A 27,326-nucleotide genomic window follows, 5' to 3' on the forward strand; every position below is an offset into this window, starting at 1 on the left:
GCTCATCCTTTCCTGAAGAATTGCCTAACTCTGTAGGGCAGTCCTCATCTTAAGTTATAATTCACCTGGTATCTTTGCTCTTAGAATCGCTCAAGAGGTCCACTTCCTGAAGCTGGTTCCACTGTTTTAACTAGATCCCACTCCATATATTTTTCTGTGTTCCTTGTTTGTATGCACAAGAAGCTTGGGTTGTCTTCTGTATGTTGCTTTAATGCAATGTGGTATATCTGATAGCACTATACAAATGTCAATTTGTGTTCACTTTTATTAGCTTAATGGTTCACCCTGTTTGGTCTTATTGAGGACGGGTGCCCAAACGTAAACTTACTACTCTAAATGTAGTCTGATAAACGCCTTATACATTAGCCTAATATTCTTGCCGTAGTAGTGCATGAAAGAAAATTCTGTAAGGCTTGCTTAATCAGTTTTGCTTTCTAGGTGCAAAAGCTCCAAGGTATTCTAAAGCCAATGATGCTGAGACGCCTGAAAGAAGACGTAGAGAAGAATCTGGCCCCAAAAGAGGAAACCATTATTGAGGTGGAGCTCACGAACATTCAAAAGAAATATTATCGTGCTATCCTGGAGAAGAATTTTGCATTCCTCTCCAAAGGTGGTGGCCAAGCTAATGTACCTAACCTTTTGAACACTATGATGGAACTAAGAAAGTGCTGTAATCATCCATACTTGATAAATGGTGGGTCCTGCCTCCTGTTTCTTAAAGTAAGGTCTGGTATTTCTTTTGCCCCATTGAGATTTTTGTTCTCTGCCCTACCCAAAGATTGCTAGTATGATAAACTTGCAGTAACTGGTCAACATGGATCTGGTGATGACTTCATTAAGAAAGTGAAAGATGTTTTCCTGTTAATTTCAGGGATGATACTTGTCCCTGGTAAATAACGAAAATAAATTTGAACAGAAGGCTTCTCTGGTAGTGTAATGGTCTGTTTAGATTAAGATTAGAGCGAGTGGGAGAGGAGAATAAAATGGTGTCTTATGCTGAATTAATCATTTGCATGCTCCCTGGGTGGCATAGTATGTTTTTGTGAACTTGTTTGATAGTCTTTCCCTTCTCTAGGTGTGACAGACCCTATTTTTCTAGTCCTACACAAAAGCAGAGTACTTTCTACATCTGAGTCAGGCATCAAAACCAACTCCATTAACATTTACTTTAGTGTCGTTGACGTTTATCACCTTCATATATAGAGGGTAAGGCCATCTGGCAATCTCTTCACAGCCTTTGGTAATTTTTTGGAGGGCTTCTGTTGAAACCTCCCATCAAGCTCTCCTGCTGTGCCTTGGGATCTTTTTATTCTAATCCAGCTGATAAAAGCTCCTTCTGAGCTCTGGGATCTTTTGCTTATACCTAGGCAGGCTTGAGCACTTGCAGGCTTATGTCAAGACTCGTATCAGAACCATGGGAACAGCAAGTTACCCAATTAAGGTCAGCCTTCATGGAGGATCTGCAGCATGGTCCTCGGCCCATTCATTCACCTTGTTTGGAAAGGGATTCTGGAAGTGGACCACTGTGTTCTGTGGAATCTCTTGAAGATTTAAAATCCAGCTTCCCCCCCCCCCCCCCCCCACCCCCCCCCCCCCCCCCCCCTCCTTTCCCAGGCCCAGTTTAGCTTCCAGGCTACTTTTTGTTTAAAAAAGCACAAGATTGTCAGTGACTTGTTGCCACTAAAAACAATGATGATATCTGCTTTTTGGCAGTCCCTTTTTTTTTTTTTTTTAATGTAACACAACACTCTGGCTAGGAAGAACCAGTTGGGAGGACTTGTTTATACTTTTTGTTCTTGAACAAAGCAAGTTACTTAAATATGTTCTTTGTGAACATCAGGATTACAAGTCTTCATATAATCCTCTCACCTACTCTTGGAATAGTATTCCAAATTAAGCTGGAGAGAAGTTAGAGGCTTGGTAGACTGTTTCTTAAAACTTACAAAGCTGGGAGAAATTTTTCCCATGTCTCCATCCAGATGAAATCACCCAGTTGTGAGAATTTGCATTCTGCTTGCTTACAGGTAAGTAACTTGGTTAACACTGATCATACAGAATCAAGCAGCTTTGATTCATCCCAGTCTTCAAACCTAGATCCTTTCTTCTGCCCTACTAACTTTTTGGATACTAAATTTGATTTTTTTTTTTTAGTTTTTGCTTGTATTTTTTTCTTATTGTCACCTTGAACTAGAGACCTGCACGGGAACAGGGTTCATGGGAATCTCCTCTGGGGCTGTGGGGTTCCTGCAGGGAATGGAAGCAGTTCCTGTAGGGTTCCCGTGGGGACGGAAGCAGTTCCTGTAGGGTTCCTGTGGGGACGGAAGCAGTTCCTGTAGGGTTCCCGTGGGGACAGAAGCAGTTTCTGTAGGGTTCCTTTGGGGATGAAAGCAGTTCCTGTGGGGTTCATGTGGAAGTGGAAGCTACACCTGCGCCAGCTTCTCACCAAGTTCTTTGAGTGCCAACTCCTGCTCCTTTTTGCTTTAACAGTGCAGGTGTGGAATGTCTTCCATTAACACTCTCTGTTTCTGAGCTGATGCACAGTCATCAGAGGTCACCTGACCTATTGATGCATGCATGTGGCGACCTCTAAGCAGACAGTGCCAGTGAATCAGAGACTAGCCATATATGTGCACACCAGAGTGTTCCAGCTTCCATTTCTTCCTTGCAGTGCTGTGGCTCGAACCCAGAGACACAGAGCCAACCGTAATTTTTTTTTTTTTTAAGGGATGGGTGGGGATGAGTTAAATTCTTGTGGGGATGGGCGTCGATGGGTAAGATTCCAGCAGGGATGGGCGGAACAGGTTAGGTTTCTGTCCCCTTGCAACTCTCCACCTTGAACCAATTTGTAAAAGTGGTCTATGAATCTGAAAAATGTACTTCCTGCATGCAGATCTTTGCACTGGGAATACTCCTTTATTCATGTAACAGTGAAAACAAGAATTTTTTGGTGTGCCACATGGATGACAGAACACTGCTTATCAGTGAAGAAATTCTGACTAATTTTTTATTTCCTTTTTTTTTAATGTGTTGATCTTTCATTGATTATGGAAGATTTTCATTTCTTTAGAAAAGAACTCAGGTAGGATTTTGCCTCTTTCTCTGCTCATGGACTTTTTATTCCTGTGTGTTTTTCAGTGTTTGTGGCTGTTTTATGGTACTGCGTTAGCCCAATGCTTAACACATGTTTGCATCAGCATATTGGGTCAGTGACACAAAAATAAAAAAACCTTCCAATGCACACCTCAAGCTTGTCCAATCTCTGCAGGTGCTGAAGAGAAAATTTTGGAAGAGTTCAAAGAAACACACAGCACAGATCCTCCAGATTTTCAGCTCCAGGCTATGATTCAAGCTGCTGGCAAGCTTGTGCTGATTGACAAGCTGCTGCCCAAATTGAAGGCTGGTGGGCACAGGGTGCTTATCTTCTCACAGATGGTGCGATGTTTGGACATACTGGAAGACTACCTCATTCAAAGAAGGTGAGGGAAGCAGTACCCAGAAAGAGTAAGAAATTGCCAGTTTGGGACTTTAAATCATAGTATTGTGCCTTTCCTTTTTGCAATATTTGATTTTAAATTGATACTCCTGGTGAATCAGGCTTCCCTTTCTTTCTGTCTTAGATTGCAGGAGGAAACATTTTATTGGTTTGCAAGGATGTCCTTTCATACCTTTGTTTATATATGAAGGAAATCATAGAAAGGAACAAGGAATTCTACACTGTTTCTGGGAAACATGACATGCCTGACATCTCTATATGCAGGTAGATGTCCCAAAGAAAGAAAGGTGAAGGAAGTGGGATAAGATCCACCATATTGGTGGTGGCTACCTGTCTACAAGGTGACTTCTGGCATGTCATATTTCATTCTGCTTTACCTCCCTGTCACTGTATCTGCCTTCCTTGCCATATAGCTTCTCTTTCCTATCCACTTGTGGTCTTCACTTTTCCTTCTGCTCCAGCTTATACTGCCTGAAGTGGCACAGAGCCCCAGATCCATGTCCCTCATTCCACTTTCCCTTGGGTCTCTCTCTTCCCCTTCACTCCTTTTGAACACTGCTTACTGCCCCTCTGTTTCATTGCTTTTGAGCAAAGGCCCTAGTGATAACAGGCTGCAGGAGGGAGAAACAATAAGCACTTCAAGTACTCTGCTGCTCTTACTTTCTTCATTGGTCTGTAGGTTGTGAGCATAATGTTCATAACCAGTAGGCTGTGGATGAGGTGAGCCTGCAGGACTGCAAATCATTTTATGAATATGAAATTTACTGTCACCAGTGGTAGGCTGGCAGCTAGAAATTTTACACCCCAGGTGCTGTATGTATGACAGAATCCCCTAATTCTATAATCTTAGTCTAAATGTAAGCACTGTTTGCACGCTAAGATTAGAGTGCTAACACTTAGGGGCAGATGCAGCAACCAAACGTAAAAAAATCTAAATCGTTAAAGTCCCTAACGATTTTAAAATAACAAAAAATGCACCAAAAAAAAAAGTCACACATGCTGAGATCGGTATTGAAACGTACAATGTATCAAAGAATCACAATACACATCGTTAATCGGCCCCCAAATCATGCGCAGAGCAGCCAAGCGTTATGTTAGCTGCTCTGCGCATGCCACAAACAGTCAAAACACAGTCAAATCACAAGCACATGGCTCCCAAATCAAAACAAAAATAAAAAAAAAGGGTCGGGAGGGGGCAAGGGCGCTCATCAGGAGCGTCCTGTACGGACGGCCTTGCCCCCCCCGCTGCTCCCCACTTTCCGCCGCTCCCCCCACCCCGAAAAAGCAAAATTCAAGCAGCCCCTGCCCCCCTCCCTTCCTCACTACTCTCTCACCTCAGCTCCGCCTCCCGACATCCTCCGTCCTGTGCCCTGCCCCCTTTTGGGGTCGTCGCCGCCATTCCCCTCCTCCATCGGGCCCCCCTCCCTCTTACCGGGCCCGTGCAGCGCCTCTCTCCTCTGTCCGAAGGCGCTGCACGGGCAAGAAGAAAGCTGATGCCTGCCTTCGCCCAGCTTCGATGGTGCGTCTTTCTCCTGCTGGGCCCGCCCCTGTCTGACGTTATGTGTTTTCTGACGTCCTTTGGACCAATCACAGTGCTTTTAGCTCTGCTAATGCGCTGGGATTGGCTCAAAGTTTGTTTATTTTTTCACTTAATGATTTTTCCTGGCACAGAGCTGTCCTAACGAGAGGTCCAGACCTCTCGTTAGATTTCCTGCCTTTTTCCTGCGTAAAGGCAATCGGAAAAGGTTAGTGCATGTCGTTTCAATGGGGTTTTCACACTAATTGCTCATCTCCATTCCGTTTTCGTTAGCTGCTGGCTTCCTCGGTAAAAGCCCTTTGCATGCAACGGATCAAATTTTCCTCGTTGGAGAGTCATTAAAGGCTCATTTAGCTTTAGTGCATCTGCCTCTTAGTGGGTAAATGAAACCATCACAAAAGTAAGTGCCAAATGAGTGCTAATTGGTACTCTACAAGCTTAGCACAAAACCACAAAGGGTTGGCATATGAGTGGGTCCCACACTTAGCCCATAAATGTTACACTTTAGTGTGTAACATAGTATTTTATAAATTACATGCCTAACATTTACACCTGTCCCTTACATGGCATAAGTGGCAGTTCCTAAATGTCAGCACACAAATACCGACTTATGCTGTATTCTGTAATGGAATTTGGGTGTTCAGATGCTGTTATAGAATTCATTCTCGGCACCCTGCATTTTAGAGCCCAAATTTGGCTGATCTTTATCAAATTGCACCCCATGTGTGTATACATTTTTCTGGTGGAGTGTGGCTACTGAGCTTGGAAGATCAAGTAGATAAGATTTCTGTAATTTTTATAAACCAATAAAGGGATTAATTTTATTGGAGTGTAAAAAGTTGCCTTAAAGTGGAAAGGTGAGAGGAATTCAGCTGTGCTCAGAGTGTACTGGTATTTTGTGAATGTGAGTTAAAATTTGCTTCTGTTCTTTCCGATGTGTGATTGGGTAAAGCCAGCATTCTGCTGGGGCTCCCTGGTGGCATGAACATGCTTTTGAAGGAGGGAAGTAATTAGTAAACTTTGGAAGCCTGTGCAAACTGGTGATAATGCCTGTTGTCATGACCCTTTATTTCAGGTACCCATATGAGCGCATAGATGGCAGAGTAAGAGGCAATCTTCGTCAGGCAGCTATTGACAGATTCTCAAGACCAGATTCAGATAGATTTGTCTTTCTGCTATGTACAAGGGCAGGAGGCTTGGGCATTAATCTCACTGCTGCTGATACCTGCATTATCTTTGATTCAGACTGGAATCCCCAAAATGACCTTCAGGTAAGCCTAGGCTATGTTTTCTTTTTTTTCCTGTTTTGCTTCATTCTCTGCTATTAAGCTAATTTTATTCTGAGAGAATTTGATAACATCTTTGGTGTTTGATGTCCCACAAGTCTAAATTCTAGGATGTCATTTGATGTAGGATTTTGAAAATCTTTGCGGCTAAGGTTTCTGTGTATCTTACTATATTGACAACTAGTAAAAAAGGCCCGTTTCTGACACAAATGAAACGGGCGCTAGCAAGGTTTTCCTTGGAGTGTGTATGTTTGGGAGAGTGTATGTGAGAGTGACTGTTTGAGAGTCAGAGTGAAAGTGTGAGTGTGTGAGAGAGAGAGTGAGTCTGGGTGTGAGTGTGTTTGTGAGAGAGTGTGTGTGTGAGAATGAGAGTGTGTGCAAGTGTGTATGTGTGTGTGTGTGGGCGAGAGAGAGAGAGTGTGTATGAGACACAGATTCTCTGTGAGAGTGAGTGTATGAGATCAAGCGAGTGTGTGAGTGACTGTGTGGCACATAGAGAGTGAATGTGATACAGTGTGAGACAGAGTGTGTGAGAGTGAGAGTCAGAAAGACATTGTATATGAGAGAGAGAGTGTGAGCCGTGCCCTCCCAATCCATGGCCATCTGTCCCCTGCCGCCTCCATCCATCCTTTTCCAGCAAGTCCCCTCTCTCCCTTCCATGACCCCCCCTCGCATCCATGCTCCTCTCTCTCCCATGTCCCAGCCTGGCCCGCCCTCTTCTCCCCCCCCCCCCCTCGCATCCATGCATCCCTTTTTTTTTTTCTTCTTCTTTTTAACTTTACCTCCGTGGCGGTTCGTGCAGCGAAGCGTCAGGGAAGGAGGCGGCGCTCCCGATGTCTAGCCTTCCCTTCGCTGTGTTCCGCCTTCAAAAGAAGGCGGAACACAGCGAAGGGAAAGCTAGACGTCGGGAGCGCCGCCTCCTTCCCTGACGCTTCGCTTCCGGATTTGTTTGGTTTGAGGCGAGGGCGGGGCAGAGACGGCTGGCTGGCTTGAAGGCTTCACACCACGAATCCACGAACCCTTCAGCCTGGGAGTGACATCAGATGGCTTCACAGAACGTTGTCCTCAGAATGTTGAGGGTGCGTTTTATTATATTAGATGATTTGCGAATTATTACCACAAAGTACAGGAAGCCAAAACTCCTCTGTCTTCCCCCCCCCCCCCCCCCTCCCAGTTGTAGTTTCAGTAGATTTCCTACTTAGGTGACTTTTGTATTAATTTTTACCTTTGATATCTGTGTTTGTAGGCTCAAGCTCGATGTCATAGAATAGGACAGAGCAAAGCTGTGAAAATCTACAGGTTGATAACCAGGAATTCTTATGAAAGGGAAATGTTTGACAAGGCTAGCTTAAAGCTTGGTCTAGATAAAGCTGTTCTGCAGTCCATGAGTGGAAGAGAGAATGCTACAAATGGGGTGAGACTAAAAAACAATATATGCAGCTTGACATTGTCTGTTGATTACAGAGATATTGATTGTTGCATAGATATATACTTTTTTCACTGTTAAGCACTGTTTATTATTTTTTTGTGCACTTCACCTACTCACACACAGTTGCATCTGATGATGGTGTGAAGTTTCAGCCAGTTTGTGAACGTTGATTGTACTCAGCTGTGAGTTAGAGAAGAGCATTGTCTCTGTTTCCCACTTTTAAAATCCCACACTGAGGACCCAACTATTTTCACAAATTGTTTTGTTATATATGTGCATTTCTCTGTTATCCACACTTACTATATGATTTTATGAGAGGAACTGTTTGTATTTTGCCTTACTTTCTTGAGAGGTCTATATATTGTAGAATTTTTTTTTAAGTTTCTCCAGAATATAGCTATTGCTCTGACACCCCCTAAGCCACTCTAGTTTCTGGATGAGCGAGACACATGAGATAGTTATAGCATTGGATGTTCTGTGGACAAAATTACTTTGTTATTAAAGACTAGTAAAAAAGCCCCGTTTCTGATGCAAATGAAACGGGGGCTAGCAATGTTTTCTTCTGTGTGCATGTGGGAGTGTGTGTGTCCCTGCCCTCTGGCCTCTCTCCCCTCCCCCCTCTGAGTCCTTCACTGTTACAGAGCCAGCGATTTGATTTCGTGCTCTGCTGTTTTCCTTCACTGACTGTGTTACAGAGAGGGGCGGGGCAGACACTCATAGGGAAACCGGATATCTCGCCCCCTTCACACTTCCGGCTGGAGGCTTCATAGAACGTTGGTTTTGCCTTTTATATAGAGAGATTCGTTGGCAACTAAGTAACTTGTGTCTTCCAGAGCTTTGAGTGAGTTCAGTTGGGCGAGGTCCCTTGGTGTGACTTGGTGGCACCCAGTGCAAGTATTTCACATTGTTGTATATTGGGATTTGAGTTTCTTAAAATTCCTGCTGTAGTTACTTTTAATTAGTCAGTTTACTTTTTTAATGCCAAACATCCTGATATGTCACTGCATACGTTTTTGTATTTGAGCAGTTGTATTTTGAGATGGCATTTTTTTTTTTAAGTGTAGAAAAACGTGTAGAAAAAACATGTTGAAGGATTGTTTTATATGTTATATGTAGTAGGGCAATTTTTAAAGACGTTTTGCTGTAAAATTCTGAAAGTTTGCTGAAATCTACAGATGACTTGGGATCAATAGGATAGAAACATTGAGTTGTACTAGCTGAGATGTTTGGAACAACAGACCAGGAAATATATATATTTTTTTTTTTGCTTTTTTTTGTAATCCACTTTGGGCCCTTGTGGGGGGAGTTGGTGGAATATAAATGTATAGATTGTATTGTATGAAAAAAGCAAATAAAAATAAAACTTTCCATACATAAAACAGGCTTTATGTGTAGAAATGGCCTTTTTGAAAATTGCCCATCTTATATGTGTGCAAGCTTATGTACATTTCTCTAACATAAGTGTTAACAGAAATATATGGTTAAGTGATGCTGCAAGTAGGGTTGCCTCAGTTTTTTTTCATTTTTAGTCTAGTCTTGTTTTGTCCTATGTCCATTCTTGTGTCTGGTGTTTTATGGTAGTTGATGTTTTTGTTTGCTGAAAACATTTTTATTACATTTTTTTTATTTATAGCATTTATACTGTGCACACTACTATGCGGATCCTTAATACCTTAGCAAGTTTTAAATGATTGAAAAACTCAAAAATACTAAGATGGAGTCAGTAGTCTGGCAGCAAGAGGGGTTTTATCCAGTGGTGTGCTGGAGCAGGCTCTCACAGGCTCGCAAGAGCCGGTTGTTAAGTTTTTAAGAATTTTGGGAGCCAGTTGTTAAAGTAGGGCCCTCCATGGCTACTTTAACAACTGGCTCCCAAAATGTGTGCTTGGGCCCCCTGCTGAATTATCTTTTACTTAGCTGGTGGGGATGCTGAGCCCTGCCAGCCAAGTAAATAGACTACTGCTGCTCCCCGCTCCTTGTTTCCAGCTCTGGGCAGCAAGCTGGAACTTCTCGAGCATGTGAGAGAAGTTCCAGCATGCTGCTCAGAGCAAGACGTTGGGAGTGGTGGCAGTTCATTTATTGGCTGCCAGCACGAAGGGAGGGAGGAGAGAGAGGCAAGTGTTGCTCCCCCCCCCGGCCACCCCTGGCCCTTCCAACTGCAGAGCTGGCTACGTCTGGAGAAAGAGCCTGTTGTTAAAAATTTACCAGCACACCCCTGGTTTTATCCAGTCTTTTGCACTGAGTGTCACATGTATGATTATCTCCCAGTCGGTGAGCAGTTATATATGTGGGCCCGATGCAAAGAGCTCCTAGCTCTCAGAGAATGGGTCCGTTCTCTTGAGGCTAGAGTAGCAGACTTGATGGAGCTGAGGGAGACAGAGAGGTACATAGAGGAGACCTACAAGGATGTTGTAAAGAAGTCCCCCTTCCAGTCAGGCAGCCCCTGTGCTGCCGTGGAGGGAGGAGGTCTTCTAGAAGGAGAGCATCACCCAGAAGTTGGAAATACTCCTGTAGCCAGAACCTGCCCACTAGGGGATGTACTATGCTCTCGCACCAAGGATGCAGGAGTACTTCCTACTTCAGGGTGATGCTCTCCTTCTAGGAGACCTCCCTCCTCTAAGGCAGCACACAAACGCTCCAGAAGATACCGATGTTCTGGGTACACCAAGTGAGGATAAATTCCTTTGTCTACCAACTCACCAGAAGCAGATACCGCAGGGTAAGAGAACCCTTCAACGGCTACAATGGAGACAGCTTCAACCACTCCCCGCTGTGCTGAATATCCTCCTGCAGGAACACTTCGAGTTTTGAGGGTGGCAGCCATAACACAGGTCTCAATGAGGCTCATTCCAAACTGCACTCTGCCAATTCAGCAGAGCCACCCAAAGTTCCCTACACTGTGTCAGCAGTATGAAGGCCACACTCTCACAGTCTCGTCTGCAACAACTGAGGTGTGGAAGCCTGCACCGAAGGGTAAGTGCAGGTCTTCCCATGTTTCTTTCCCATCGTTGAAAATTCAGCCAGAGGAGCAGTACAGCTTCCTGCCCTTCCCTTCAAGACACAATCTTGACTCTGCAATTACAATTTTTAATCAAAATGCAGGCCTAAAAAATCAAAGAACAAAAAGTAAGGAAAAGATAAGAAATACAAATTGAAAAATTATAAAATAAAGAATCTAGAACTACTATTATCAATCTAACAAGCGAGCTAAACAATTTTCTGGAAGATCCCAATGTATTGTCCATTGCTTTAGATCGAGTATGGTCTGACTTCTTACCTCCAACTTTTTATACAGCCAGAACACTTCTGCATAAATATGCTACTTCTCATTGCATCTTAGATCCTTGTCCAAGATTCCTCCTGAGATCAGCTCCTGACTCCTTCATTGAATGTCTTAAGATCACATTTATCTTACTTATTCAAACATGACATTTTTCCTGAATCAAAGGGTAATATGTTTACATCCATCCCTAAAAATCCATCGGGGGTAAAAATAATGTGACCAATTACAGACCAGTAGCATCAATTCCACTGATTACTAAATTAATGGAAGGTATGGTAGCTCAACAACTTATGGAATTCCTAAATTCCTCATTATTACATAAGTCACAATCTGGTTTCGGACCTTATTACAGCACTGAGACGGTCTTAACTTTAATATCTAATTTTAGGAGAGAAATTAGTGGACACAGAAAAATTCTTGTCCTATAATTTGATATGTCCAGTGCCTTTGACATGGTAGACCATAACATATTAATGAGAATACTTGACAACATGGGAATATGTGGCAGAGACCTCAGTGGTTCAAAGGTTTCCTCAAGAGCATATCTAGTGAAGTTCACAGGTCTAGTCTCTCCATCATTGACTCATGTATGTCGTGTTCCACAAGGTTCTACATTATCTCCTATCCTCTTTAACATCATCATATCCCCACTTGGGAGGAAACTAGAAGAAAATGGCTTCAACACCTTTCTTTATGCAGATGGTGACTGTTTACATACCTTTCAATAACTAGACCTGATGGAATCATGGACATCCACCTTCAAACTGAAACTAAATAGGGGAAAAAATACATATTCCTAGTCCTTACTGATCCATTCCATTCATACCTTACCAAAGAATTTGTATTGGATCAATGTAAGTTTCCACTAGAGCAGAACTTGAAAATTCTAGGATTACAATTGATCAACACCTTTCCTTTGATCTGCAAGTATCTCTAGTAATAAAGAAAGTTAAAACTTTATGGAGGTTGAAAAGAATTAGACCCCTTTTCTGAAAAGAAATTTTCAGAAACTTAGCCCAAACCCTAGAACTATCCCAATTTGATTACTGTAATGCAGTGTATGTAGAATGCAAGGACAAGGTCATAGTGTAATGTCCCCTACCACACTGGCATCCTCGGGCAGGGCGGGGCTCTGTTGCTGTGCCGCCTTAACCAGCACAGCGCGCACTTCCAGCTCAGGCGGTGCAGCCTTTTCCCCTGTTCAGTGCCTCATCTCCGCGACGCATCGTGTGTTGTCTTGGCGCCTCTCACCTCACTGGATTCTTTGTCCTGCCTCCCTGGTCCGTTTCGTGGCTCCTCCCACTTTTTGCCCCGCCTGGCCTATCGAGATGCTCCCTTCCCCGTGCTCCTCTCTTACTGGCTTTTGGTTGTTCCGTCCTCCTCTCTCCCTATGGCAGCTCCCTCTCACCCTGCTAAGCTCTTGCTGACGTAAGACACCAGCACTTTATCTGCTGCTCTTTCCTTGGGCCCCATGCTTTAGCTTCTACTTTTGTGGGGGTTACTTGCTCAGTAGTGTGCTTCTCGACTGGTTTTTCAATACTGACTCTGACCGTACCTGGATTACTCTTGCCTGCTGCCTGCCTGTTGAACATTGCTTGTACCTGGATTACTCTTGCCTGCTGCCTGCCTGTTGAACATTGCTTGTACCTGAAATACTCTTGACCGTCTCATGGCACTCAGCAGTGCTCTACTTGGCACAAGAACTCACAAGCTTGACATAAAGAAACTGCAAACTGCCCAAAACACTGCCGCAAACCTTGTATGTAACGTCTCATGATTTATGTTTCAACGGTTTTTATTGATGACTTGAAGAAATACAAATCCGACTCAATACCTTAACGGTGTTATACCATTACAATTTTAAAATCATAACAAAACAGGGGAGCTACCCCACTACTTACAGTCATCACGTTTTTTCCCAACTTTTTCCCCATCCCCCTCCCTCCCCCCTAGCCATGCTTTATCAACAGTGTTCACCATGGCCAATATACAAATAATAACTTTCATTGATGTGTTAGCACAGCCTTCCCTTCTCCCATATCCACATGCCAAAATAATATGTTCAAAACTCATATGTTCCCCCATCTCACACCAATCTCCACCACTTTTTAAACGTTATGAGGAGCATGTTATTACCAAAAAGTGTTGTGATATAGTGAAACAACTACAAAGATCCCTTCCTCCCCCCTCCCTCTACTTCCCACCCCTTGTTGAGAGATTTCCAGATTTTAACTTATTACCACGAAGGATGATCCAATTTCAAGATACATCTAAAGTGAGTTCACCATTAAACTGCGTCCTTTAGGAGACAGAGTATTAATATATGGTCCCCAAACATCCAAAAACCTCTTCAACCTCCCAGGGGAGCTCCCCACCCCTCTTCTCTCAAACAATACAAATTCGTGTAACTTGTTGCGCCAGTGCCAGAAGTCCGGGGGGGTCTCCGCCATCCACTGACTCATTATTAGTCTTTTACCAATCAAAAAGGCCTTCCGAACCATTTGACGGGCTGACCCCCTCTGCAACAGAAAAGCTTCATATTTATCTAACAAGATTCCCATCGGAGAGCACATGATTCTCAAGTCCAAAAGATCCGCCAGGTATTGGGCAATAGAATCCCAAAAGTGTCTCACTTTATAGCAGCTCCATAAATAGTGAAAGAAAGATCCCGGAGCCCTCCCACACTTCCCACATAGAGGCGTAGAAACTCCTCCCATCTTGAATACCTGAGCCTTCGTTAGATAGGCCCTATGAAGAATGCGATATTGGCACTCTCTAAGCCCTGCATTCCCCGTTAAGCTCCGTATCCTGGCCGTCAAAACATTGAAATCTAAAGAAAGATGTGGTCTTTCCAAGTCTCCTGCCCATCTCTGACGAATGTTCTCCCGATCCCTGGGCGCCAAAAGTGTCCCCAAAACCTTATGTAACCCAGAAATAGATAGTCGTTCACTTTGTACCGAATGGAAAAACTGTCTCAATAAGCGACAGTGTCCAGCGCTCAAGGCTTCCATCTCCAACGAATCCACATAGTGTTTTAACTGGGCATAGGCAAAAGTACCGCCCATATCATATCCCAGCCCCAGTGCTCCTAGGTTTAACATGCGGCCTTGTCGATTTAATACATGCTCCAACCGATTTATCCCATGTCTCGACCAGGTCCGAAAAACCGCGTTCTCCAAGCCCGGCCGAAACAACAGATTACCCTGAATAGGGAGCAAATCTGATACACACCTATTCAGGCCATACATCCGCATCATATCTCTCCAAAGCATCCGTAAAGGGAACACAAGTATACTAGAACGTAGATCAGGAGGAAGCGATTTACTAGGAGCCTGCAAAAGAAAATGAAAGTGACACGGTGCATAATATTGGCTTTCCAACCTTCTCCAAGTATAATCATCTCGCGCCAAAAACCAATCTCCAAGATGACGCAAAAGACAGGCCCAATTATACCTCCTTAGATCCGGGAGCCCTAGGCCTCCCTCCCTCCAAGTCCCCTGCAATATATGTATTGGCAATTTTGCTTTTCTACCTCCCCAGCAGAAGCATCTGATCACTTTGGTCAGCAAATTCACATCTTTTGTTTTCAAATAGAGGGGCAACATATGCAATAAATACAGCCACCTAGGAAACTCTACCATTCTGAATAATTGAATCCGTCCACTGAGAGACAGAGGCAACGACCGCCAAGCACGTAATCTCTCCGTCGTGTTCCCCAACAGTCTAGAAACATTCAAACTATACAGCTCTGAGACTTTCATCGAGATATGTAGACCAAGATATTTGAAAGATCCCGGTGCCCATCGAAGAGGAAATCTCTCTCCCCATGTTTTCTTTAGACCTTCCACCGAGGGCAGTGCCAGTGATTTACTGTAATTAAGACGGAACCCTGCAAAATCTCCAAACTCCGTAAATAATTCCAGGAGAGCTGGTAAAGAAGAGTGCGGCTCTGTGAGATGTACTAGTAAGTCATCTGCAAAGGCAGAAAGCAAGAACTCAGAATTCCCTATCTGTACACCTCTAATCTCCGGGTGTTGTAGTATTTCTCGGAGAAGAGGATCCAAGGATAAAACAAACAAAAGAGGAGACAGGGGACATCCCTGTCTCGTTCCTCTATAGATCCGGAAGGATCTCGAGCGCTCCTCATTTACCCATACATAAGCACTCGGCTCCGAATATAGGACCTTGACCGCTTCCAGGAAAAAACCCTCAAAACCATAAGCACGTAGTACCGCAAATAAATGTGACCAACTGACCCGGTCAAACGCCTTTTCCGCATCAAAACTCACTAAGAGCGACGGAAGGCGGCTTTTGGCTACAACTTCTAAAGATGTCAATAAAGATCGAACATTTTTCACTGCCGTCCTTCCCCGCACAAAACCCACCTGGGACTCCTCAACCAGGGATGGTAAAACCAGTGCTAATCGATTGGCTAGAATCTTAGCATATAATTTTGCGTCTGCATTGATCAAAGAAATGGGTCTATAAGATCCCGGATCCATCACATTTTTCCCCTCTTTAGGTATCACAACAATTTGAGCTTCTCGAAATGTAGCAGGGAGCGTCTGCCTAGACACCATTGAGTTAAACAAATTCAATAAAGGCCCCCGGATCTGATCGTAAAACTGTTTATAAAATTCCACTCTGTAACCATCAGGTCCAGGAGCCTTATGAGAGGCACTTTGTTGTAATGCCAACATCAGCTCTCCCTCTATAATTGGTGCATTCAATTCTTCTCTCTGCCGCTCAGAGAGGCTAGGTAAATCTAAATTGTCCAAATACAGAGTGCTGTCTAACACTACGTCTCGGTCCGATGCATATAGCGCCTCATAAAACTTACCAAAAGTGTCCGCAATATCTCTAGCTTCTCTCACCATCTTCCCACCTCCTGTTTTCAACTGTGAGACCCGGTTGATCCCTTCCTTCCTACGAACCATTCTAGCTAACATACTTCCTGCCTTATTACCATATTGGAACAGGCGATATTTATAATACAACTGGGTCTTGGTCGCCCGTTGATGTAATAACTCATTGAGTTCTTTCTGCGCCTCCAATAACGCCATTCTATTTGAAACCGTGGGGGAGTGCCCATATATTCTCCGCAACCTCTGAACCAAACCTCCCAGTCTAACAATTTCCCTATCTCGCATTCTCTTTTTATGCGTTGAGTAGGAAATGATATCTCCCCTTAACACCGCCTTTGCTGTTTCCCAGAACAAAGCCGGCTGATTTACATGGGCTCCATTGTGATAAGTATAATCCTCCCATCTATTTAATAGGTGTTTATGAAATCTCAAATCTCTCACCAACTCCAGGGGGTATCTCCACATCCAATTGCCCCGACCCTTCAAGTGATTCGTCAATTTTAACCATATCAGAGCGTGATCCGAGACTGCATAGGGACCAATCTCTGCCTTGTGCACCTGAGAAAACAAGGAGTGTGAGACAAACAAATAGTCTAGGCGGGACTGAGAACCATGTGCCCTGGAAAGATGGGTGTAGTCCCTTTCAGATGAATGTAATACCCTCCAGACATCTACTAATGCTAGGGCTTTACATAAGGAGGACAGCGCTTTACGACTCCCTCCCGGACCCTGGGAAGTTAGGGTGGAGCGATCCATGAGAGGGTCACATACCAAATTGAAGTCCCCCCCCCACTATCAGTCCTCCTTCTGCATGCGGAGACAGCCTCTTAATCAAATCCTGCAAAAATTTTTCATTAAACACATTAGGGGCATAAACATTGCAGAAGACCAACGGGCAGCCATTAATTTCTACTTTAGTCAATACCCACCTGCCCTCCGGGTCAGCCCAGACGGAGCCGATCCGAAGCGGAATGCCTTTTCGAAAGAGAATCAGCACCCCTGCCTTCCGACCCACTGCCGGGGCCTCCACCAAGGATCCCACCCATCCCCTCTTAAATTTAGCATGTTCTCCAGAGGAGAGATGTGTCTCCTGAAGCAAAGCCACATCAGCCCTCTGTCTCTGTAACTCCTGCAGCACTTTAGTTCGTTTAATAGGGGAGGAAACCCCCCCCACATTCCACGAGACTATTTAAGTGAACTCATAGATCCAGTAGTCATACATTTGAATTGCAAGGTTAGTTTCCCCAAATATCAAAAGAGGAGACCTCCCAGCCCTTAGGCCTCCTCCTCTCGACCATCCATTCCAGACATTTTCCCCCCTTATTCTTCCCGGATATCTCTTCAACCCCTCCCTCCCTCACCCCCCCCCTTGTCTATCCCCTGTCAGACCCTTCATGGCTCCTAAAGAGAAGCCCAGTCACGCGAGTTCCCCCTCCCACCTATATATGCTCCCTTAGCAATCACACTGTTCATGTCCCTACTATCTTCCCACTCAAGTGTAGCTCAGGTATTCATATGAACAAAACAATCATTTATCTAACTCTTATCTTGAAGGCCCCAAAAGATAATCTAAATAACATTGTATTAAATCACATTATATGTTATGGGACTCTTCAAATGCTCTCTTAGGAATATCGAGCTTTAGATAGTTATCCGGCAGCAAGATCTTGCACTCTCGTTAAGTTTCGAAAGTTCTGGTCTACCAGGCTGGATCACTCATGCCGGTCCCTCTGCTCTCACAGCCTGCTGCGCAAATTTCAGCGCCTCCTCCACCGTGTTGAAAAACTGTTGGGATCCTCTGTACCAAACCTTCAGCCTGGCAGGATAAAGTAAAGCAAATTGAATCTTTTTCGTGAACAAAAGTTGGCACACGTCTCGATATGCCCTTCTCTGCTGAGAAACCGCCATGGAATAATCCTGGAAACAGCGCACCACACAATTTTCGTATTTCAGCTGCTCTACTTTCCTGAGCGCTCGAAATATCTCCTGCTTATGCGCAAAATTGAGCACTTTAAAGATCACCACTCTGGGTCTCTGATCCTCTCTTCGCAGAGGGCCTAGCCTGTGGGCGCGTTCCACGCGTAGCGGGCCTGTTACCAATGTTAAATTAAGTGCAGCAGGAAGCCAGGATTCCAATACAGATCTCAGGTCTGCTTCTTTGATATTTTCTGGCAAACCTATCATTCTAATATTGCTCCTCCGTGCCCTGTTTTCGAGGTCCTCTAATTTAGCCTCCAAGCGTTCCACTTTTTGTTTCAGGGTCTTATCTGCTTGTTCCTGTCTCTGCACATAATCTTCCACATCTGATAGTCTCTGTTTGTACTGGGCAAACTCCGTCTGAATTCCACCCAACTTGTCGTCTATTCCCTGTAGTTGTTCTGTGATTCTTTGCAGTTTTAAATCTACAGAGGCCTCCAGCATTAAAGATACTTCTGCCGCTACCTCTGCAGCCCACGCGGAGCTCACCGTCGGAGGACTCCCGCTCCTTGCGTCCGCCATCTTGGATTCAACGATCCGGCTTCTCGTCCCCTCTTTTTTCCCCGATTTCGCTGCCATCCGCTTTTTCTGAGTCGCGTTTTATTTGCACTGATATTAGCTCAGGACTTCGCTTGAATTTCAGGTGAATCACCAATTTCGCCGATGCGTTTTATCGCTGTTCTATCTCAGGCAGGGGGGGAGCTCAGCACGACGACAGCCACCCTCTAGCCGTGCATCACGTGACCTCTCCAACGTCTCATGATTTAACAAGGAGTCACCACTTCTTAACTCATTACATTGGCTTCCGATCAAAGCCAGGGTTGCCTTCAAATTATCTTTGCATTCCAAATTATCTATGGTATGGCCCCTGACAATATGCTCCCTTTGATTGACCTCCCTATGAGGATCCAGAGAATTCCTAATTCTTCATTATCCTAATTGTAAAAAAATTGTTTACAAAACAGTGCTCTCTGCTGATTTCCCCTATCAGTATTCTAATTGGTGAAATCATTTTCCAAGGGCTGTTAGATCTGTACATGATTACAGTTGATTTCTGAAATTATTAAAAACTTTTCTTTTCAAAAAGTTCCTTCAACAAGATAATGGAAGACAGGAATAACCACTTTTATGTAAAATGCTGTGTCAAACCTTATCCTGTATAACTGCTTATAATTTGATGTTTGTTACACAATACAACCTTGTAAAATAATTCATAAACTAATTTTTTTTAAATTCCATATGGTCGTATATAGATTTACTCAACATTTTTCCTTTATCAGAAGATTTATAACTTATCATAAGTATGTACCAAATTGAGGATTCAGCCAAAAACTTGTAGTGAACGGAAACAAGGTACCTTTACTTGTGTAGACCCCCACCTGCACATTGTCAGGGGAAAGACTACAGTTAAGTGGTAACTCAGAGCTTGCCATATTGCTGCCGCATCTGGAAGTGAATACTGGCTCTGATAATGGAGTACATTATTTTTTTGGGGGGGGGGGGGGGGCAAGGTTCAGCCTGCCAAAAGGGAGACATCTGAGGGAGAGAGAGTTCTCAGTTTGGTAAATGTTGCTATTGCAAATGCATATCCATGAGTCCCTTCAAAACAATTGTCAAAGGATTCTTCTTTTCCCTCCTCTCCGTTTTCCCATCAGGGTGGAGCAGAGTTCCACGCTCAATAGCTCCAAAGGGTTTTTCCAGTGATGTCACCAGGGCCAAGGGTGCCCAAACCAGTGCCTGCAGGCACCAACAAACTCTCCCAGCTGATGCTCAGAGGATACCTCAGTAGTTAAATTTTCTTTTTTCAAATGATCTAGAATCTCAGTTCCTCCTCCTGATGTGGGATAGATTTTATTGATGTGTGTAAGGGGATTTTTCCTGTTAGAATTGTTATATAATTTGTTATTTTATTGACATACTTCAATTAAAAAACAAAAAGAAAGAGAGAAACTCAGAGCGTTGCCTAGCAATGCCACCTCACTAGGCCTAGCCTCCTTGATCTGGGTAGATGCAGGAGCAGAGGTTTCTGTATGCAGTGGTAAGCTCCTCACAGACGGCCCCAACTCCTTCGCTATGCCCACGTATAAGACTTTTTTTTTTTTATTGTGAACCACCCCCACCTGAGAATGGGTACAGCAAAGTAATTGTATGGCACCGCACTAGAAAAGCTCATTGCAGAATGATGCTATGGTTTTCCTTTAAGCAGAGACTTAGGCATAGAGATCCTACAATATCAGTATTTTCCATCCTGCTAATTTGAGTTCTTGCCACTGTCAGTATTGTGCAAGCAAATCTTATCTCATGAATGTTCTTTGAGGATATACTGAAAACATGACTGGCTGGGTTGCTTCCAGGTTTGGGAATCACTATTTTAAGAACCAGGCAGTGACTGGTCACCTTTAGTTTTCTGTCATAACTCTTGAGCTTCAACGTTGTTGTTTTTTTTGTTTTGTTACATTTGTACCACGCGCTTTCCCACTCATGGCAGGCTCAATGCGGCTTACATGGGGCAATGGAGGGTTAAGTGACTTGCCCATAGTCACAAGGAGCAGCCTGAGCCTGAAGTGGGAATCGAACTCAGTTCCTCAGTTCCACAGGACCAAAGTCTGTCTGAGTGCATCTCATCTTCATCGCTGCTATCATGCCTCTCCTACTCTTCTCCATATGCTTGCTGCTCATCATGATCTGTGCTGGGAATATCAATCCCAATCCTGATTTTCCAAATCAACTCACCCTACCCATGGAGGTCATACCACAGCATCTTCAGTCTTATTTCTTTTTCTTTCATTTCCCATTCTTTGCCTTTGTCGTGTGTCCTGTGGAATTTCTGTTCTGTCTCCAACAAATTTGCCTACATCTATGACCTCTTTATCACTCATACTCTCCATCTGCTTGCTCTGAGACTTAGATTTGCCCTGAATGTTGATGTCCTTTGTCATGGAGGGAGCCTTTTCTCCCATATTTTGCCCAGTTGGTTGCAGAGGTGGTGTTGGGCTGCTGCTCTCATCTTGCTGTAGATTTTAGCCTTTTCTTTCACCTCAGTCTCGCTGCTTTTCTTCCTTTGAAGTCCATTCCATCCATTCATTCCACTACCTCTCTGAGTGGCAGTCACTTATCAACCCCCTTGATAAGTCCCCATCTTCCTTTTTCTCACTGACTTGCTCCTGGCTTTCCTTCTTTCAAACTTTCATCTCCTTCCCTAATTTGGGGGGGGGATTTTAGCATTCTTGGTGATAGCACCTCTGACACATTTCTTGCTTTGAACATCTTCATTTAGTCTTTAGCTGTTCTCCACTACCCCTACTCAGAATGGCCACTGCCTTGATCTTGTCTTCCTCTCAACTGCTTATTGTCCAGTTTCTGCACTTCAGTTTTTCCCCTCTGACCATCATCTGATAACGTTCACAATTAATCACCCCTCCCCCCATCCCGTTCCGTCTCATCTAATCTCCACCAATACATTTAGGAATCTTCAGGCCATTGATCCTTGCACTTTCTCCACCACTGTTTCATCTCTCTCCTCATCCACTATGGTATCCAAGTCTGTCAATGAGGCTGTCTCTTCCTTTATTATTCTCTACTCTGTTCTGGACACTTGCTCCTCCCATTCCCTGTTCTGTAAGGTGTACCAAATCCCAGCCTTGGCTGACTTCCAGAATTGGCTATTTCTGTTCCTGTATCTGATCTGAATGCTGTTGGCAAAAATCCCATATCTGTGCTGATTTCGTTTGTTTCAAATTCTTTGCTGATCTCTGTCCAGTCTGATCTTTCACTTGTTGAACTAGACTACTGCATCCATTTGACATACTCACTTGGCTCCAACCCTCTCTGTCCATTTACCACACTGAACTCTCCCCAGACTATGGCTGAGTACTTCCATAACAAGGTTCACAAGATTAACCTTGAGTTCTTGACCAAGTCACCTCCATCTCTTTTTCCCCGCACCACTCCATTCTCTCAATCTTTCTTCAATCTTTACCACCTTTTCAAAAATCACTGAAGAGGAAATTGTACATCATCTTTCCTTCTCAAACTCACTACCTCTTCCTTTGATCCCATTCCCACCAATCTACTCAGAGAATGACAGTAGGTGATGTAGTGCTATCTGTCATATCCCCAGTCTTTCATGTTCCACTGCAACAGCTCCTGATGTCTTCAAATATCTTGTGGTTACACCTCTCCTTAAAAAAGCCTTCATCGGACCCTACATGCCCTTCCAACTATCGCCCTCATCTCCTTCCTCCTTTCTTATCCAATGTACTTGAAAGTGCTGTTCATCGCCATTGTCTTGACTTTTCCATCTCAAGCTATTCTTGATCCTGTACAATCCAGCTTTTGCCCTCTACATTCAACAGAAACATCTTCTCTTCCATATCATCAAGCTGATCAATCCATAGACTGGTGGGTTGTGTCCATCTACCAGCAGGTGGAGATAGAGAGCAAACTTTTGCCTCCCTATATGTGGTCATGTGCTGCCGGAAACTCCCCAGTATGTTCTCTATCTCAGCAGGTGGTGGTCACACACAGCAGCAGCTCTGGCTAGGCCTCCAAGCCTAATCCTTAGGTTTTGTTGAGGCCTGGGGTTGAGGGCTCTTTTGAGCAAGTGCAAACCTGGTGGTGCCAGGTCCCTCCTTTTCTCCCCCCTCCCGCTGGCTCCGTTTAAAAAAAAAAAAAAAAAAAATATTTTTAAACGTCTTTAAAGGCGTTTAATTCGACGTTTCTTTAAACGTTCATTGCAGCTACTCACTGGGACACCAGTTCGTTACAGCTCGGAGCGGCAAGCAGGTAATTTTACCTTTTTATAGCGGGCAGGGGGTTCCCCGATTCTTCTCCTCGTGGCAATGGCGTCGGAGGGCGAGGGCGCAAAGGGTCGCTCCCCGGATCGCTGGAGCGCTTCTAGAGGGGATGCGGGGGTTTTACAACCTGATTCGCCCTTGATGGGTGATAGTTTAGTGACCGATGAATGTCCCGGTCGTTCCTCCGGCGTGGCGGTTTTTTCCCGCCATAAACGCCCATCCCCCGCTCCTCGCCTCCGCCATCTTGGCTCGGGGCCGCCCTTGAGGTTGGAGACATTAATGCCATGAACGCCCTTATTTTGGGCGACGGCACAAAAGCGGCTAAAGTTAAGCGCCGTTCTTCCCGCGCGGCTCCTTCACGGAGTTTCGCGCCGGACGCCATTTTGGATGCGCAGCATGTCTCTCCCCCGCTATTGCGAGCGCCGGTTGAGAGTGCGTCTAGGGCCGTTGCCCAGGCTGCGGAAGTGCACAGTCTGGGGGGTTTCTCCCCCGAGTTTGTTTTGCTGCTGCATCAGGCTTTCCTCATGCAAAACGCTGCCCCTGCTCCCTCTTCTGATAAAGAGGTTGAGGTTCCCAGAGGTAAACGCCCTCGGGTTGATTTCCAGGCCTTGGAGGACTTTTGTCTCCTCCGATGTAGATGAGGGCAGCGTGTCTGAGGTCTCCCAACGATCCTTTGCGGATTCCTTGGAGGAGATAGATCCCCGCTCGGATGGAGCGGATGACCCCTCTGCAGCGCGGCTTTTTAGCCCAGAGGATTTGCCCAACCTGTTGTTACAGGCCATGGACACTTTGAAGATTTCCTCTCCGGAGGACGTCTCTCCCTCAGCCCCTGTTGGCTCTGCCATTATGCTGGGGACGAAGCGCCCGCCTAGAACCTTCCACGTGCATGATGCCATGCACACCTTAATTGCGGCTCAATGGGATGTCCCGGAAACGAGCCTTAAAGTGGCTAGGGCTATGTCCCGCCTCTATCCTTTGGCTGTGAGTGAACGTGAGGCCTATCTGTGGCCTACCGTGGATTCTTTAATCACTGCGGTGACTAAGAAAACGGCGTTGCCGGTGGAAGGTGGCACGGCCCTAAAGGACGCCCAAGACAGAAGATTGGAGGCGGCCTTAAGGTCGTCCTTTGAGGCAGCTGCTTTAAGTTTGCAGGCCTCAGTTTGCGGCTCCTATGTGGCCAGGGCGTGCCGGACTATGGTGCAGCGGGCTTCCCCCTCAGATCATTCCTTGAGGGCTGATTGGCCGGCCCTGGAATCGGGCTTAGCCTATTTGGCAGACTTGCTGTATGATGTCTGGAGAGCCTCAGCTAAAGGCATGGCTCAGACAGTCTCTGCGCGGCGGTGGCTTTGGCTGAATCATTGGTCTGCTGACCACGCCTCTAAATCCCGCCTGGCTAGATTGCCTTTTAAAGGCAAGCTGCTCTTTGGGGTCGAGCTGGACAAAATCGTGACCGATCTCGGCACGTCTAAGGGCAAGAAATTACCAGAGGTCAGGGCTCGGGTTAGTACTCGTCCCGATACCTCCAGAGGACGGTTGCAGGAAGCCCATCGGTACCGCCCGGGCAAGTCGGGTTCCTCTGCCCCCTCTTCCTTCAAGAGGAATTTCTCCCCCAAGCAGCATTCCTTTCGCAGAGACCGCCGTCCCGGAGGTGCTCCCTCCGGTCCTCCCCCAGGGTCTCGTACCCAATGACGGGGCCTTGGTCCACGCCCCAGTGCAGATTGGAGGATGGCTGTCCTCGTTTCTGGGCGAGTGGACCACAATAACTTCAGACGCGTGGGTGCTGGAAGTCATCAGAGACGGCTACAAGCTAGAGTTCTGCCAACCCTTAAGAGACGGGTTTGTACTCTCTCCCTGCAAGTCTCCGGTCAAGCTGTGGTAGTGCAGCAGACCTTGGACAACCTGATCCGCCTGGGTGCGGTCGTTCCGGTGCCAAAAAATCAGATTGGCAAGGGACGTTACTCCATTTACTTTGTGGTTCCAAAGAAAGGAGGTTCTGTCCGGCCTATCCTCGACCTCAAAGGGGTCAATCGGGCCTGGAAAGTGAGGCACTTTCGCATGGAGACTCTCCGCTCTGTTATAGCGGCAGTGAAGGCAGGAGAGTTCTTGGCTTCCTTGGACATCAAGGAAGCGTACCTGCATATTCCCATCTGGCCTCCTCTCCAACGCTTTCTGCGTTTTACAGTCCTGAGACGACACTTCCAGTTCAGAGCCCTCCCTTTCGGGTTGGCTACTGCTCCGCGGACCTTTTCCAAAGTAATGGGGGTCATAGCGGCCTTCCTGCTAAAGGAAGGAGTACAAGTCCATCCTTATCTGGACGACTGGTTGATCCAAGCCCCCTCTTATGCAGAGTGCGGCAAAGCTATGGACCGGGTAGTTGCTCTTTTGAGCTCCCTGGGATGGATCATCAACTGGAAGAAGAGCCAGCTGCGCCCGACTCAGTCCCTGGTGTATCTGGGAGTTCGATTCGACACCCAAGTGGGCAGAGTGTTCCTGCCAGACAATCGGATTGTCAAGCTTCACGCTCAGGTGGACTAGTTCCTAGTAGCCTCTCCTATTCGGGCTTGGGACTACGTGCAGCTGTTGGGCTCTATGACGGCCACGATGGAAGTAGTGCCCTGGGCCAGGGCTCATATGAGACCACTACAGCTATCTCTGCTGCTGCGCTGGACTCCGATGTCGGAGGATTATGCTGTGCGCCTTCCCGTGGACCCAGCAGTGCGCAAGGCGCTGAGCTGGTGGACGCAGACAGACAAGTTGTCTGCAGGATTGCCTCTGGTGACCCCGGAGTGGATTGTCGTCACGACAGACGCCTCTTTGATGGGCTGGGGAGCCCACTGCTTGGGAAGGACAGCGCAGGGGCTCTAGTCTCCTGCAGAGGCAAGTGGTCTATCAACCTCCTGGAACTCAGAGCCATTCGGTTGGTGTTATTGGAGTTCATCCCGGTACTGGTGTTGAAGCCTGTACGGGTCCTGTCGGACAATGCCACGGCTGTGGCCTATATCAACCGCCAGGGAGGTACCAAGAGCGCCCCTCTAGCCAAGGAGGCTATGAGTCTTTGCCAGTGGGCGGGAGCGAACCTGGAGCAGCTTTCAGCGGCCCACATTGCCGGAGTCATGAATGTCAAGGCGGACTTTCTCAGTCGCCATACCTTGGAGCCCGGAGAGTGGCAACTATCTGCTCAGGCGTTCTTGGACATCACGAAGCGCTGGGGCCAGCCGAGCCTAGATCTGATGGCGTCATCGGCCAATGGCCAAGTGCCGCGCTTTTTCAGCAGAGGACGGGACCCTCGATCCCTGGGAGTAGATGCTCTTCTCCAACAGTGGCCGACACAAGAGCTCCTCTATGTGTTCCCGCCCTGGCCCATGTTGGGCAGGGTGCTAGACCGGGTGGCAAAGCATCCCGGCAGGGTAATCCTGGTGGGTCCGGATTGGCCCAGACGTCCCTGGTATGCGGACTTGTTCAGGCTCTCAGTCGACGATCCTCTGCGGCTGTCAGTGGAGCAGGGCCTGTTACATCAGGGTCCCGTGGTGATGGAGGATCCCTCTCCCTTTGGTCTTACGGCCTGGCTATTGAGCGGCAGCGTCTGAGGAAGAAGGGCTTCTCAGACAAGGTCATCGCCACTATGCTGAGAGCGAGGAAGCGCTCTACTTCTACTGCTTACGCCAGGGTTTGGCGTATCTTTGCAGCATGGTGTGAAGCAGGCTCACTTTCTCCCTTCACTGCTCCAATTTCTTCAGTGTTGGTGTTCCTGCAAGAAGGTCTGGAGAAAGGCCTGTCGCTCAGTTCCCTTAAAGTCCAGGTAGCGGCTCTGGCTTGCTTCAGGGGCCGCCTGAAGGGTGCTTCCCTGGCTTCGCCGCCAGATGTGGTGCGCTTTCTCAAGGGAGTTAATCACCTGCGCCCTCCTCTGCACTCAGTGGTGCCTGCGTGGAATCTCAACCTGGTGCTAAGAGCATTGCAGAAGCCGCCTTTGGAACCCTTGTCGAGGGCATCTCTGAAAGACCTGACGTTGAAAGCAGTCTTTTTGGTGGCTATCACTTCAGCCAGAAGAGTTTCCGAGCTCCAGGCGCTCTCATGTCGAGAGCCTTTTCTGCAGTTCACTGAGGCAGGAGTGACTATTCGCACAGTGCCTTCCTTCCTGCCCAAGATTGGTTCTCGCTTCCATGTGAATCAGCAGCTCTGTCTCCCTTCCTTTCGTAGGGAGGACTACCCAGAGGAGTACTCCGCTCTTGAATATCTGGATGTGAGACGAGTCATCATCAGATACTTGGAAGTGACCAATGATTTCCGGAAATCGGATCATCTGTTTGTCCTGTTTGCAGGTCCTCGTAAGGGTCTGCAGGCTGCTAAGCCTACAGTGGCAAGATGGGTCAAGGAAGCCATTGCAGCGGCTTATGTGGCCGCAGGGAAGGTGCCGCCTATCCAGCTGAAGCCTCACTCCACGAGAGCTCAGGCGGCCTCGATGGCAGAGGCCGGATCCGTCTCCTTGGAAGAGATATGCAAGGCGGCAACGTGGGCTTCGGCTCATACATTCTCCAAGCATTACCGTTTGACTGTGGCTGCACGGGCGGAGGCCCGGTTTGGAGCTTCAGTGTTGAGGTCAGGGATTTCTATGTCCCGCCCTGGGTGAGTACTGCTTTGGTACATCCCACCAGTCTATGGATTG

General features: G+C 46.2%; 1 protein-coding gene across 1 annotated transcript in view; it reads left to right on the forward strand.

Moving 5' to 3' along the window:
* CHD7 (chromodomain helicase DNA binding protein 7) overlaps positions 1-27,326 on the forward strand; it is a 504,651-nt gene that overhangs the window by 359,079 nt on the left and 118,246 nt on the right. The window contains 4 exon segments of the mRNA XM_030214843.1: positions 439-694; positions 3,266-3,476; positions 6,106-6,301; positions 7,563-7,730. Coding sequence (XP_030070703.1) covers positions 439-694; positions 3,266-3,476; positions 6,106-6,301; positions 7,563-7,730 — 831 coding nt within the window.

Source organism: Microcaecilia unicolor, chromosome 1 (genome assembly GCF_901765095.1).
Source record: "Microcaecilia unicolor chromosome 1, aMicUni1.1, whole genome shotgun sequence".
NCBI lineage: Eukaryota > Metazoa > Chordata > Amphibia > Gymnophiona > Siphonopidae > Microcaecilia > Microcaecilia unicolor.